Source organism: Sarcophilus harrisii, chromosome 3, assembly GCF_902635505.1.
Source record: "Sarcophilus harrisii chromosome 3, mSarHar1.11, whole genome shotgun sequence".
In the NCBI taxonomy this organism is placed as follows: domain Eukaryota; kingdom Metazoa; phylum Chordata; class Mammalia; order Dasyuromorphia; family Dasyuridae; genus Sarcophilus; species Sarcophilus harrisii.
The window spans coordinates 585652917-585667915 of NC_045428.1; the positions used below are offsets into that span (position 1 = coordinate 585652917).

Genomic DNA, 14999 nt, shown 5'->3' on the forward strand with positions numbered 1-14999 from the left:
AGGCAAACAGTGTTAAGTGACTTGCCAAGGGTCCAAGGCCAGATTTAAACTCAGGAAGATGAGTTTTTCTGACTCCATATGGGTTACTCTATTCACTTCATCACCTAAGTGACTCCTAGCCCATAGTAAGCCTATAGTTAAGTAAGAAAAGCTTGTTGATCAATACGATTGGTTAGCAGCTGTGTGGTCCACAGATTGCAGAATGGAGAAATAGGCTAACAGGAAGACCCACTAGGAAGATACTGTCACTATCCAAACAAACTACCCCTAGAATTGGGAATGCAACCAGGCACACATGCACATACATATACATAAACATATGCACACTCCGTTTCTTTATCACATCTTCCTTTGGGAACAATGGAGTTTAGAGCCTTGCAAATTAATCATAAGCTGCTATTTTCATCTGCAGGTTCATTATCTCTGGTGAGCAATAACGTTTCTCGTTGTCATCGTTTTCCAATGGGGACACATGGGAGAAGCTACTGTTCCCGGACTTCTCCATGTCATCCCGTGTCAGAATCTGACCCAGCTGGCATCCAAGAACCACAGAGAGGAAGTTGCTCTCCTTGAGCTCACTGGCCCACGAAGCCATGAATTATCATCCAGGATGGTTCCCAACAAATTCTCCATAGAAGGAGGAAGCCGTGAGCTAACAATGGAAGGATAAATTGCCTCCATCTTGTGGCCACGAGGACTTTTGCCAAGCCAAGCACTTGGCCCCTGATTTCTGCTTCTCTGCTCATCCCTTTCCAAAGGCTCTTAATGAAGAGGCTAATGAAGCAGTTGAGATGGGTGCTGAGTGCTGAGCCTAGAGGACTAGGTTGGCTGAGATGACCTTTGCTGTCATTAGAAAGAAATCGCTCCTCCCAAAGCTCTGAGCCAGGGAGAAGGCAGGCAGCCATGACAGTCCCATTCCTCAGGAGTTTGTACTTCTCTTTGACCAAAAGGAATAAACATAGGAAAGCCCCCATTCCTGCAGTAGCTGGTTGCACACACACACACACACACACACACACACACACACACCACATTCACTTTTTTCTATGTCAATTTTGACACTGTTCATTCTAGGATTTTATAAAATATATTAGTAATTGATTAGTGTCTGATATTGGCCCTGCCAGTAGAGATTGGGGGAACCATGTAATCTGAAAAGGCAGAAAGACCCAACAGGACTGAGAGTGAGGCAGGAGAGGAGCCAATTGATAATTTCTTGCCCAGGAAGTTACTGATGTAGGAACATCCCCCTGTCATAAAGTTCCTTAGCCAGCCCAAGGTGACAAATAGGAGAAATTAAAAGACAAGGATTTATCATTTCAGCCTGTCCATTTCCCCTATTTTCATTGGTGAGTTGAAGGAAGACCGGACTTGTGAGAGTTTTCTCCCTTTAGGAATCATCAAAGAGAATGTACCTGGATTCCCCTCCTCTTCTTTATTTCTTCTCCATATTTATTGCCACACATCAGATAGCTGCCACATTAATGCTAGATGGTTTAAATAGGGATGACATGATGTGTGACCCCTGCTAGATTTATCCATGGACCTGTGGTTTCCCCAGTGGGCTGTAAACCTTCAAGGACAACTGATTTTTCATCGTTTACCTTGCTCAGTATCTTGTATGTTTTCTTTTTGCTTAAACCTTTGACTGCATCACCTTATAAAAATTCCTTCTCTTAAAGCATATCAACAACTTCTTTGTAACTCAAAGTCTTAGAAAGTTGTTCAGGGCCCTGAGAGATGAATGACTGGCCCATGGTTTCATAGTTGGTATGTTTCAAAGATAAAACTTGACCCTGCATCTTCTTGCCTCTAAAGCCCTCTCTCTATCCACTATAGCACACCAAGTCTCATCTGGGCTTGTTGAAAGGGGTGAGGGAGTATTGGAGAAGGACAGTGATACAGGGTTGGGGGAAAGAGGAAACAGGTGAAAAATGCCAAATCAAAATGGGCCATTCTGCATTCTGGCTGTTTTGATGGTCAAATCCTTTCTCTTCAAAGTGGATCTGATAGGCTGACAACAAACAAATGCATTTTGAATGAATACAAATCTGTGGATTTGAGCCAGGTGAAACCAGTGGGAGTAATCTCACTTAGTAGGGATATCTCCACTGGGTTGAGACTGAGGGGTGCAGAGTGGAGATGAAAATAACAAAGGAATCTTTAACCGAGGCAAATAATGGGGGAGGTTGTTTTCAAGGGCAAGTACTACTGTGTGCAGTACCCTGAATTGTTAAGGGATTATCTCCAATTACCTTGAATTTCCTATGTATATAATGTATATTGGGGAGGGGGGGGCATCTAGATGACAAAGTGGTTAGAGTGCCAGACCTGAAGATGAGAAAATGTATCTTCCTTAATTTAAATCTGGCCTGAGATACTTACTAGCTGTGTGATCCTATTAACCCATTTTTGCTTTATCTTCCTCAACTGTCAAATGAACTGGAGAAGGAAATGGCAAACCACTGTAAAATATCTTTGCCAAGAAAACTCCAAATGGAGTCGCGAAGAGTCAGACACAATTGAGCAACAACAATATTGTGTGTTTTTCTGCATATATACTATTCTTCTATACCCCTTCACCCCACCAGAACGTAAACTCTTTAAGAACAGAGACTGCTGCATTTTCTTTCTAACTATCCAGTACCTGGCATACAGTAGGCACTCAATAAATGCTCTTTTATTAACTTGCATTTATTAACACCTAGAGGCAGCTTGACAGTACAGTGAATAATGTATTGGACTGGAGCCAGGGAGACCCGAGTTAAGATTCAGCCTCAGACACTCTCTAGCTGTGACCCTGGGTAATTGTGAGAAATGTTGTGAGGATCAAATGTAGTGATATTTGTCTAGCACTTAGCACTGTGCCTGGTACACAATAGGTATTTAATAAATGCTTGTTTTCTTCCTCTCTTATTGAATGAATAAATATCTCTGACTGACCAGTGGACGACTCTCACCTTCTATACGACTTACTCAATAATCCCATGAAGTACTAACCCATGTACAGAGGTCAGCACATGCTCAGCACATAGAAAATTAAATTCGGTTGAACTGACATGAATTCTAAAACTCAGAGAAGAAGATTGAACCCTGGGAGCTAATTTGTATACAATGACTAGAGTTGTTTTCAAAGTATGGATTTTCAAATGTAAGAAAAACCTGGTTTTTAATTGGGAAATGAAGTGCTAATTCAGCATAGAGTTGTGCAGTCAGGAGCTCTCCCCTACCTCCCCAGCTCAGGGATAGACCAGCATGACTCCTATTAATAGGAGTAGGGGTAAGGAATGCTAGAAGCTTCTCCTACATGCCTAGGGCGGAGCCTTTCACTTTTCCTTTTCAGACACCCTGGAAACAGTTTCTTGGGCTCTCAGCACATACAATTATGGCTAAGCCCTATTCTCTGCTCCTTTCAGTTAAATGGAGATGATAGCTATAGAGGGAAGGAAGTAGAAGAGAAAGGTTAATTGATGTAAGTCAAAGTGTAGCAAAATCTTTGGAGGAAAGATCCTGGATGCATGGGGAGGAAGGCACTTCATGGAAATATTCTATTCAACAGGATCAGGGTCTGTAGTAGAATAATAATAATAATTGTAATAGTTTGTACTTTTATTAAACTCTTTATAACTTTATAATTGTTAAAAGAGTTATAAAGTGCTTTACAAACATCATTTCATTCTCATAACAACTCTGTGTCATTATATGCCAACCTTATGGTATCATATTCCCATTTTACAGATGAGGAAACTGAGACTCCAGGATATTAAGAGACAAGGCAAGTGGAATGGGGTGGGATTTATACAACTAATAAGTATCTGATGTTGAATTTTTTAAAACGGGTCTTCCTGCCACCACATTCAGTGCTCTGTGCACCATGTATTACTGTGTTACTTCCTCTCCAGAGTTCAGAACCTCTTTCCTGTTCTACGCAATAGGTTTCAGCAGTTAACAGGAACATCAATTACTTTTATTTTAGATGTTCAGTATTAAGAGGGATCTTAGAATTTATGTTGTCTGCCTCCTCAGTTTCTAGATGAGAAAGTGAGGTCCAGAGAGAAGTGATTTATCTAAAGTCACACAGATAGATATGCAGGACCCCTAACCCCCAAATCCTATGCTCTTTTTACTGCCCCATGCTGTCTTTCCATCTGTCTGTGTCTATCTCTCTTTGCTTGCCCTCTGTGTCTCTGTAGCTTTATGCTCCCCTCTCTTCAGTCTGTCTCTCTCACACTGGCTGTGACCACACACAGGCAGAGAATCATCCTTTTTAGTCACTTTGAATTTTTTTTTTTAACTATATAAAATGTCAGCCTATCAGATCCACTTTGAAGAGAAAGGACTTGATCATCAAAACAGCCCAAATGCAGAATGACCCATTTTGATCTGGCATTTCTCACCCAACCCTGTATCACTGTCCTTTTCTAATACCCCCTCACCAATCTCATTCCCATAACAGTAGGTGTTTAATAAATGTTTCTCGAGTTTGAAACTTAAAAGACGCAACCTTAGAGTCATTTCATCCTGTGGTTTGTATGTGGGGTGGGGTATCTCAGGTGGGATAGCCCAGAATCACAGACCAGGTTACCCCATTCTTCCAGAAAAGATCTGCTTGGAAAGCGAGGTGCCCAATTGACCAACCATGGAAATTAAATAGCACTAAGACAGGAAACTGCCACTTGGAAGGTGCTTGCTGTCCCCTCTACCTCTGAGCCTCCCACAAATCAGTCCTAAAGCTTGACGAGGCGTTTCCACTTACATTCTAGCACTTATAGTCACCTCTCCAACCCTGCCGAGAGAAAGCCTCAATAAAGAAACAGTTGATCCAAATTCCCACTGCCAGGGGCCCCTAAGAAGTCACTCATCCATGATTTCCTCTTCCAAGGGCCCCTAAAAAAGTCACTCATCCGTGACTTCCTCTTCCCTCGAGCAGTTCAGCGGTTCCCCTCTTTTTAAAGAATCCTGGAAAGGGGGATTCCACATGTTCTCCCCATCGCTTCTATCACAACCTTACAGAAGATTCTTCCTTGCCTCTAATCCAGATCCTTTTTGCCTTAAGGGAGCTCATTTATTTGAGTTCTGTCCTTGGGGGACAGGGAGTCCTGTTAATTTGTTTTCGGAGGCTGCGAGATGGGGCTGGGGTCAAGGAGCTCTTAAGTTTCTAAGGGACGAAAACGCTTGAAATTTCCCAGCCCCCCCGCGGTTGGGCCAACCCAGAAGCTAGGGAGGAGACGTGGGCCTTTGGAAGTATGCGCTTGTTATAGAGAAACAAGGCCGCCCCCCTACATCTCTTCCCAGCTGTCGCCCAGGCTGCCTCAGAGCACCCTGGTTCAGAACCGAGAGTCGTGGACAGCACCCTTAAGGGAAGATGGAGGTAGACTTCCCCCCCCCCCCCTTAGTCTACTGGACTTCTGCAGCCCTAGACTGAGCTGCTCCCTTCTATTGAGTGCACCCCCGGCCTGGAGCTCTGGGTCACTGCACCCAGATGACCAGTCAGGGTGAAGCTCCGGACCCGGCCTGCTAAGCACTTCCCAATTGCCGTCGGGGATGGGAAGGGATGGGGAAAGTAGGAAAGGACTCTGCTCCGAGTCCCCTCAGCCTCCGTCTCCCGGGGCTGCCTTGGGGGGCTGGGGTCGGGTCCTTTGGAAGCGCCTTCGCACTTAACCCCAAGGCGAAGGAATAAAGTGGGACTCGTGGAAGAGCCTCTGTCCGGCGCCCTGTCCGTTCCCCGGTTCCCACCTTCACTCTGGGTTTCGGAAATCCCGGGTCCTTGGGCGGATGAGCCGGGCTCCCCCACCCCGTCCCCGGAGCCGGAGAGGGACGAAAGGGAGTCCGCGCCTGGCGCGCTTACCTGGTGCATCTGTGCTGCTGGGCGCACAGCAGGACGAGCGGAGGCAGGAGCCAGGCGAGCGCCTCCATCTCGCTCCCGGAGTTAGGCGGCTGTGAGCAGGGGCGGGAGGCTCGGGGGCGGCAGGTGAGCCGAGCCCATGGCTGCTAGGAAAGTGAGCTCTCTGGAGGCGGAAAGCGGTGGTAAGGAGGGAGGGAAAGAAGGGAGGGGAGCCGGGGCTCGCGGGCCCGCCCCCGTCCCCGCCCCGCGCTGCCCCACTTGCCTGTCTCCTTGGCTCCAAGGGCAAGGGCGCAACCAGCCCTGCCCATTCCCCGCCCCTCCCTGCCCCGCCCCGCCCCCGCCCCCCTTCTCAGCCCTCAGCCCCCCACCCGCTCCAGCGGTCCCGAGACTCATTTTACCAGGCGCGCTGGGGATCTAGTCCAAGCCAACACAGCAGAAGTCTGAAAGGCTCAGCTCCTCACCCCCTCCAGCCCCGCCGACGACAGGAGCCCCGATTCAGGCCCCCCTTCAGCCTCCTAAATGACCCCTGGACTGCCTCCCCTAGCCGGTTAGGGTTCACCTGCTTTCCGATCCAACTCCGTTCTCTCCCTCTCCTTTCCGCGTCCTTCCCTCGTTGGCACTGCCCCGCCTCTGAGCCGGAGCGGGCACATGGGGAAGACGCCCCCAGAGTAGCTTCGGGACGCCTGGGCGTTGGGCCTTGGACGGGGCTGAGCCCACCTGGACGCCGGGAGGCTTGCGTGCGCGTTCGGGGAACTGAGGAAGCTGTCCCTCCTGCTTGGACTTTAGAAGGAAAGGACGGCGTGTCTATTTGTGGGAGAATCCGTGAGGGGCGGGGTATCCCCAGCAAGTGGACCCCTTTGCTTTCTGGGCTAACGACTGGAGGAGGGCGAGAAGCGGGAAAGCTGCGGAGCCTTCCTGGAGCCTTCCTGGAGTCTTCCTGGAGCCTTCCTGGAGTCTTCCTGGAGCCTTCCTGGAGCCTTCCTGGAGTCTTCCTGGAGCCTTCCTGGAGTCTTCCTGGAGCCTTCCTGGAGCCTTCCTGGAGCCCTGGCTCGAGGTAGCTGGGTTAGCTGGGAGCTGGGCAGCCGGGTGCCCAGCCAGCAGCACAGAGGCTCTCCCGGTTTAAACTTCGAGGATCAGAGCGTTTCCGACGGTGGTGCTCCTGGGAAGAGCCCCAGAGCTCTCCAGATCCACCTGCAATCCTCGATTGTTTGATTTAGCCAGAGCTAAAGTACTCTTGAAGACCCCTTTCTTTTACAAAGCGGATTTTGGTTTTCCACAGATTTCGCTGCAAAAGAAGGGCCAGAAAGGGAAGAAAAGCTTCTCTAGCCTTCACACTGTAGCTTCACACCCTCGGGCTGTGATGGTTTCTTGGAAACCAAGAAACGACATTCTTAGCGGTCCTGCATCACCAATATGCAAATCCTTATATAATCAATCAGAGGTAAAGAGTTTTAAAAATGAGGTGTTTTGTTTTGTGTGTGTGTGTGTGTGTGTGTGTGTATTTTGGCTGAGGCAATTAGGGTTAAGTGACTTGCCCAGGGTTACACAGCTAGGAAGTATTAAGTGTCTGAGGTCAGATTTGAACTCAGGTCCTCCTGATTTCAGGGCTAGTGCTCTTAAAAAGGAGTTTTGATTAAAACAGCTACTGACTCACACCTCCATCCACAATGAAGCCCAGAAAATCAAGTCCCTATATTTCAGTTCTTTTTAATCCCTTTAATTAAAGCACCATTCTCTCCAAAAGACTGGTAGACCTTTTAATATACCTTCCAAGGCTGGCAGGAACTTTAGAGGTCACCTAGTAGAACCTACTCATTTTACATATGAGGAAACTGAGATCCAGAGAGGTGAAGTGATTTGTCCAAGATTTCTCTGGTAGAAAGTGGAAGAGCCAAGATTCCAAGACTCTAATCCAGTACTTTCCACTGTTCCACAAATCTTTTCCCTAAATTCCTCTGCTAGGGTCTTCAGTAACCCAAGGAGAACTTTCTGGGTTCATCTATACAATGGAAAGGAGATTTTCATTTCCTGAGAGGTTGTTAAAAAAAACACAAATGAAAACATAAGATTGGGGTCAATTAATTTAGCCAATCAATTATCTTTTCTACACAGATTAAATTAATTTGGCAATTAATTATCATCTCTATGCATATAACTAACTCCCACCCCTAGTCTCTCCTGGGCTCCAGTCCAACACCTCCATCTTCCTTTTGGATATTTTAAATTGAATGGGCTGAAGATATCTCAAAATCAATGCATGTCCCAAGATACTTCCCAAACCCTTCCCTTTTCCCAACTTTCCTATTACTGTCAAGCATCCTTTAATCATCCAGATTTAAAATCTTGTCTCATCTCTGACTTGACTCACCGTATCAGAACATTTCCAAATCCTGTCCTGTGCACCTCATCACCCTCTGTCACATTCATCCCCTTCTCTCTCGGCTCACAAACCCACCACAATGTTTCAGGCTCTCATTTTCTCTTACCTGAACTGTCAGTGGTTTCCTAATTGAGTTCTAATCCATCCTCCACAGAGCAGCCAAAGTGATTTTCCTAAAGCAAAAATCTGACCCCATCCTATCTTCCTCACTTCCACCAATCGGTCAACATCAGTGTCTTCCTGTCACCTCTGGTTGATTGTGAAAATCTTCTTTATTAAATATAAATTCTTCTGTCATTTAAAGAACTTTCAAACCTGCCTCCAACCTACTAGTTTTGTTACAGATTACTCCCCTTCACAAGCTGTATCACAGTCTTGCCAAACAGGCCTTTTTCACCCCCAGCACTTCACTTTTCGCCTTTGCCCAAATTTCCCTACCTTCTGACATCACCTCTTGGGAGTCCTATTTTCCATCAACTCAGCTTGCCACCATTTTTCCACAGAGAGCCTTTCCCGATTTCCCCAGATTCCCCTGCTTTGACCACAAAATACTTTGTGTTTATGTTATCTAGGTGTGTGTGCATATACAAACACACCTGTATAATACATTGGTTGTTGTTGTTCAGTCATGGCCAATTCTTCAAACAGAAGTCCACGGGTTTTTCTTGGCAGAGCTACTGGAGTATTTTGCCATTTCTTTCTCCAGCGGCAAACAGAGCTTAAGTGACTTGCTTAAGGTTACAGAGCTAAGATGTTCCTGAGATTGGATGTGAATTCAGATCTTCCTGACTCATAATCCAATGATCCGCCCACTGTGCCACCTAGATGCCCATGTAATACTTATATCTGTGTATATGTACACACATACAGTTATATACATATCCATGCAAAACACACATACACACATATACACAATATATAAATACACATACACGTTTTGCGTGTGTGTTTGTGTATGTGCACTCTGTTGTTTTCCCTTAAGCTCCTTGAGTCAAGAACTGCTTCCCTTTTGTTTTTGCATCCCTAGCATCTGGCATAATGGACATAGAAGAGATACAATATAAATGCTTACTGAATGGAGATCTTCCTTCCGGGACATTCAATAAGCTGCTATCCAAAACAAATTCAGGCCCAAAGCCGCCTTTAATGACTCAGGAGCCATATGTGTTAGTTTCAAAGAGGCAGATCTAAGTTACCTTTCAGGGAAAATTGCCTAAGTCTGGAAGGAGAATGTAATGGGGGGACTTCTCTTTCACTGGAGGTCCCCAGTCAGAGATCGGTTATGGTTCAGCTACATCATGGCGACTGAGATCTCTTCCAACTAGGAGTCAGCAATCCACTTCCCTGCTCTCTACAAGTCACATTGAGATGAAGTAAATGGGGGCCTTGCGATGGGAAGGAGGATACCCAGATGAGGCCATGGAGAATAGCTATGAGTGGTATCTGGAGAGGAATGAGGACATGGCTGACTTGGACACTGCCTCTTAAAATGGAGATTCTGGGAGAAACTGACCAATCAGAGGAAGGGACCACTGGGACTTCCTGAATGAGAAGGATGCTGTGGGTTGTTGTTTTGTTCTTTTTCATTTTTCACTCTCAAAGAGAACCAATGACATCAGGACGGTGAATCTTGACTTGCAATTGAATTAGATTGAAGTGAGGGAGGGCTGTGCAGTATCATTGGTCTCCCTCTCTCCTCCAGGGTCATCAGAGTCCATGGTCAGTCAAGACATAGGTTAAGATGACTACCAATGGCCTGGGGATGCTGTAGGCAAAGTGGTAGAGAAAGTAAGAGTCAGGAATGGAATCCAAAGAGGCAGGAAGACATAGCTGACCTGGACGCTTCCCTGACAACAGAATAAGGAAGAGTTCCCCTGCTTGTCACCCTCACCTCTACTTTCTGAGCCAACTGTTTCTCTAAAAGTTTGGGGACCTCTTAGGAAGTGTCTCACCCTGAAAGTCAAGAAGCCTGGATCTTAAACCTAGTTCTGGTAAAGTGATGAAGAAAGTTCTGGTTCTCAAGTTAGGATCTTTAGGATGGTTGTACCCATAAAGTTTTGGTTTATTTCCCTTGAGGATCTTAGGAGTGCTGTCCTGGGAAGGGCATGAATTGGATGTCAGGAGTTCTGGCACTCTGATTTGAGCTCTGATACAAGCTCACTGTATGACTTTGGTGAGCCAAACCATGAGCGTCAACTTCTTCATCCATAAAACAAGGACTGCATAAATATTTTCCATTCATGTTCCTTGTAATTTTTAGGTGATACTGGGTATATAGATATATAAACTAGATACACAAATCAAACATTTACTGATAATAAATCATCGTTTCATGACCTCCACATTCAGTTATGAGCCCCCCAAATAAGGTTGCAAACTCTAGTTTAAGAAGGTGGGAATTGGATGATCTGTGACCTTCTAAAATTCAAATAACTGAAAAGTTCATAATTAAAGGAATTCCTGTAATAATGGGGTATTAGTAGTAGTAATTAGTAGTGAGATCGCTTGGTTCCAGAGTCAGAAAAGCCTGGAATCAAGACCTTCCTATAACACATGTATAATACCTCTTATCCACACTGGGCAAGTCACTTACCTTCATAGTGCTCAAGAGAGCTCTCTAACAAATTGCACTGTGCCTCAGTTTCCTCGACTGTAAAATATGGGTAATAATAGACCTTCCCTCCCAAGATTGCTGTGAGGATCAAATGAGATACTGTTTGTAAAACATAGTTGCCTGTTAAGGTGCTTGACAAATGCTTATGTGTTTTTTTTTTTTTTTTATTTTTGTCCCCTTCTCTCCTTCCCCTTAGTCAAAATGTAAATAATGAAGTTTACTCACCCAGTAGTCTCAACCCTCATCCTTGAAGATGGAAGAAGAATGAAGAGCAAGTTCAGAAAACTCTCTCCGCTTTCAGATTCTAAAGGAGTCTATTTTGGATTCTGTGGCCTTTGCTTGGAGCAATCCCCCTCCTCTCTCCGTCCCCACCCAATGCTTCCATCTAGAGATTGCTGCTATTCATCCTTCCTTCTTGAAGAGCTCATGACACCACGGAGGTGATTCCATGACATGCAAGTGAATTAAGAACTGCACAAGGTCGTGATTCCATGACATGCAAGTGAATTAAGAACTGCACAAGGTCACCTGCTTCACTTTCTCCTCTAGAGCCATCTGGACCCCAGTGGTAGACCTTCACTTCTTCACTGTTAAGGTTTTTAATAGGTCTCGGTCCAACTGAGGCAATTCAAGTGATTAAGACTAGGTAAGAAATTCACCCAGGCAACCAACATCACAAATAATTTACCTCTCTGTGACATTTTTATTTTCAAATTGTTAGGATATTTCCCTCAAGTTTTTCTGAGTCGATCCTATAAAAAGACACAACTCTAAAGCCCACATCCTCAGACACATCCCTTCAGGAGGTGCCCTTGACTGTAACTAATAACCATTTTCTCTTCTGCTGAGTGCAACGAGTTGTTGCTCTCACCATATGGAGCTAGGCAGGATATACAAATATTTGGCCTCCGAAGGCAGAGAGGCACCGCACTGCCTGTGTACCCCTGGTACTCCCTGACTAAACACTTTCTTGGGTAGCCAAATTGCGAGTGACATTTAATAACATAGAACAACTTCCAGATATTTAAATCCAAGGTATATTGCAAAAAACAAATCTTCTCACTCTTATTTCTACAGAATAATCACTTTGTTGTGTGCTTGATGGAAAGGGGAGGAGGGAAGAAGGCAGAAACCTGCTGCTGCCCACCCTGGAGAGACAATCTGGCCTGGATTCACAGCATCAGCCACAAAGAGCTCGCTCCCCACTAGGAGAGGTGATGGTGAGTCATGAGACCGACACCACAGGGTGAGCCCTTGGCTGAGCCACAGAAAGGAAATTGTATTTAGCTGAACGTGACACCTCTCCCTCCACTAAGTATCAGGCTGTCTTGTTGGGTTCCTGAGCAGATGTGCCAATCAGGAAGGGAGTGACATTATAGGGAAAGGAAACCTCTCTGCATATAAGCAGAATGCAGTCATTAACCCTCTGTAACTATCTATTAGAGGAAATCCATCTGTTCTAGTGACATGGGAAATCTGACCGGGGAGGAGGGAGGGCCAGTTCCACTGGCTAAAGGTTCATTTAAATATAGTGCTTTTCTCAAGCAACATGTACAAAATGTTGGGTGAGATGTCGGTAAGACTCAAAGTCAAGGAGACTCATCTCCCTGAGTTCAAATCTGGCCTTAACCACTTATAAGCTCAGTGATCTTGGAAAAGTCACTCAATCCTGTTTGCCTCAACTGTAAAATGAACTGGAGAAGGAAATGGCCAATCACTCCAATATCTTTGTTAAGAAAACCACAAATGGAGCCACAAAGAGCCAGACAACTGAAAACAACCGAACAATGACAGCAATAAATGAACTGATAGTGTAAGTGAAGAGAAAGGGTCAGCTGCAAGAGATGTTATGGAAGAAGGAACAAAAAGATTTAGCAAATGACTTGATATAGGATAAAAGAATAAGGAGTTGAGAATAATGGCAAGCTTATAAACCTGAAATACAAAAAGGAAGGTGGTGTCTTTGACAAATAGAAAGAAACCCAACCAAAATCTCTTCCAAAAGTCTGAGGTTTTGTTTTTTTTTCCTTCCATGGACCTCTTTCTAAAGAGTTGCATGAATTTTTTTTTTTTTTTTTTTTTTTTTTTTTTGGTGACTAAAGTAAGAATTCAAGCTGTTGGGGAGGGAACAATTTAAAAGAATATTTTTGGGAAATCTTTTGATAAAATAAAAATTTTAATTTGGGAAGTCAGATGGTGCAGTGGATAAGAGTGTCAGACTTGGAGTCAGGAAGACCTGAGTTCAAATCCAGCTCCAGGCACTCACTAGTTGTGGAACCCTGAATGAATCATTTCACCCAGTTTCATCAACTGTAAAATGAGGAAAATAATAGCACCTATATCCCAGAATTGTTGTGAGGATCAAATGAGATAATATCTATAAAGTTCTTAGCAAAGTTTCTGGCATATATTAAGTGTTATATATAAATACATATATATATAACTATTATTAATTTCTTCAAGCTTAGATCAACCTATTTAAGAGAAGAGACTGACATTTCCTTCCTCTATAAAGGAAAAGAATTTGGCTGCATCCCACAAATTTTGGTATGATGTCTCACCATTGTCATTATCTTGAGTGAAATTATTAATTGTGTCTATAATTTGCTGTTTCACCCAATCATGCTTTAAGATGAAATTATTTAGTTTCCAATTACTTTTTGGTCTATTTACAACTTACTTTTTGTTGAATGTAGTTTTTATTGTTTCGTGATCTGAAAAGAAAGCATTTACTATTTCTGCCTTCCTGCATTTAATTTTGAGGTCTTTATGTCCTAATATATGGTCAGTTTTTGTGTAGGTTCCATGAACTGCTGAGAAGAAAGTATACTCCTTTCTGTCACCATTCAGTTTTCTCCAGAGATCTGTCATACCTAATTTTTCTAATATTCTATTTACCTCTTTAATTTCTTTCTTATTTGTTTTGTGATTTGATTTATCTAAATCTGAGAGTGCAAGATTGAGATCTCCCGCTATTATAGTTTTGCTGTCTATTTCTTCTTGCAACTCTCTTAACTTCTTCTTTAGGAAGTTAGATGCTATACCACCCGGTGCATATATGTTTAATACTGATATTGCTTCATTGTCTATAATACCCTTTAGCAAGATATAGTTTCCTTCCTTATCTCTTTTAATTAGATCAATTTTTGCTTTTGCTTGATCTGAGATAAGGATGGCTACCCCTGCTTTTTTGACTTCACCTGAAGCATAATAGATTCTGCTCCAGCCTTTTACCTTTACTCTGTATGTATTTCCCCGTTTTAAATGTGTTTCCTATAAACAACATATTGTAGCGTTCTGACTTTTGATCCAGTCTGCTATCCGCCTCCTCTTTATGGGAGAGTTCATCCCATTCACATTTATGATTAAAATTACTAATTCTGTATTTCCTGCCATCCTAATATCCCCAGATTATGCTTTTCTTTTTCTTGCCTTCCTTTCCCCCTTCCCTAGTATTAAACTTATTGGTCCCACTTGTGTCACCCAGCTCTCCCTCTTTAGTATCCCTCCCTCCTCCCTTTGAATTCCTTCCCTAAAGGAAAAGAATTTAAGTTAAGTGTGCTCCATGGAAGATTTCTGGTTAAGAAAATGGAATCTTGAGTCTATTTGTAGCATCAACAAGTAGATGCTAATCTCCCGGTATTGTTCAGAATATTCTGCTCAGAATTTTCCTCAAAGGTAATGTGACATCCTTGTTCCTCAGACTGTAGATGGGGGTTCAGCATGGGCACCACAATGTTGTAAAACATAGCTGGCATTTTCACTTGACTCATGGATAGAAAAGAAGATGGTTTGAGAGACATGAAAACTCCAGACCCAAAGAAAAGAGAAACAACAAATATGTGGGAGAAGTAGGTGCTGAAACCTTTGGACCTGCCCTTCATAGTGTTAATGTGGAGGATGCTAGAGAATATTAACACATAAGATATAAAAGTGGTGACAATGGGGACTCTAGTGTCAATGCCCATAATAATGCCCACGAGCAACCAACTCGTTGACACTGGTGCTGGTATAGGACAGCTCTGAGAGAAGGAGTGTCACACAAATAGCAACTGCTGCTGCTGCTGCAAAAGAACAGTCTTAGCATGCTTTTTATGAGGGGCATGGTACCAGAAAATCCCATCCAAAGGCATTAAATCCTAGCAGAGAGCAGACCTGAT

General features: G+C 44.0%; 1 protein-coding gene across 1 annotated transcript in view; it reads right to left on the reverse strand.

Moving 5' to 3' along the window:
- Positions 1–6072, reverse strand: part of GABRD (gamma-aminobutyric acid type A receptor subunit delta) — a 39324-nt gene extending 33252 nt beyond the window's left edge. Inside the window, exon 1 of the mRNA XM_031963012.1 lies at positions 5849–6072. Coding sequence (XP_031818872.1) covers positions 5849–5916 — 68 coding nt within the window. The 5' untranslated portion in view covers positions 5917–6072. The remainder of the gene's footprint in view (positions 1–5848) is intronic.
- Between the last annotated feature and the right edge of the window lie 8927 nt (positions 6073–14999).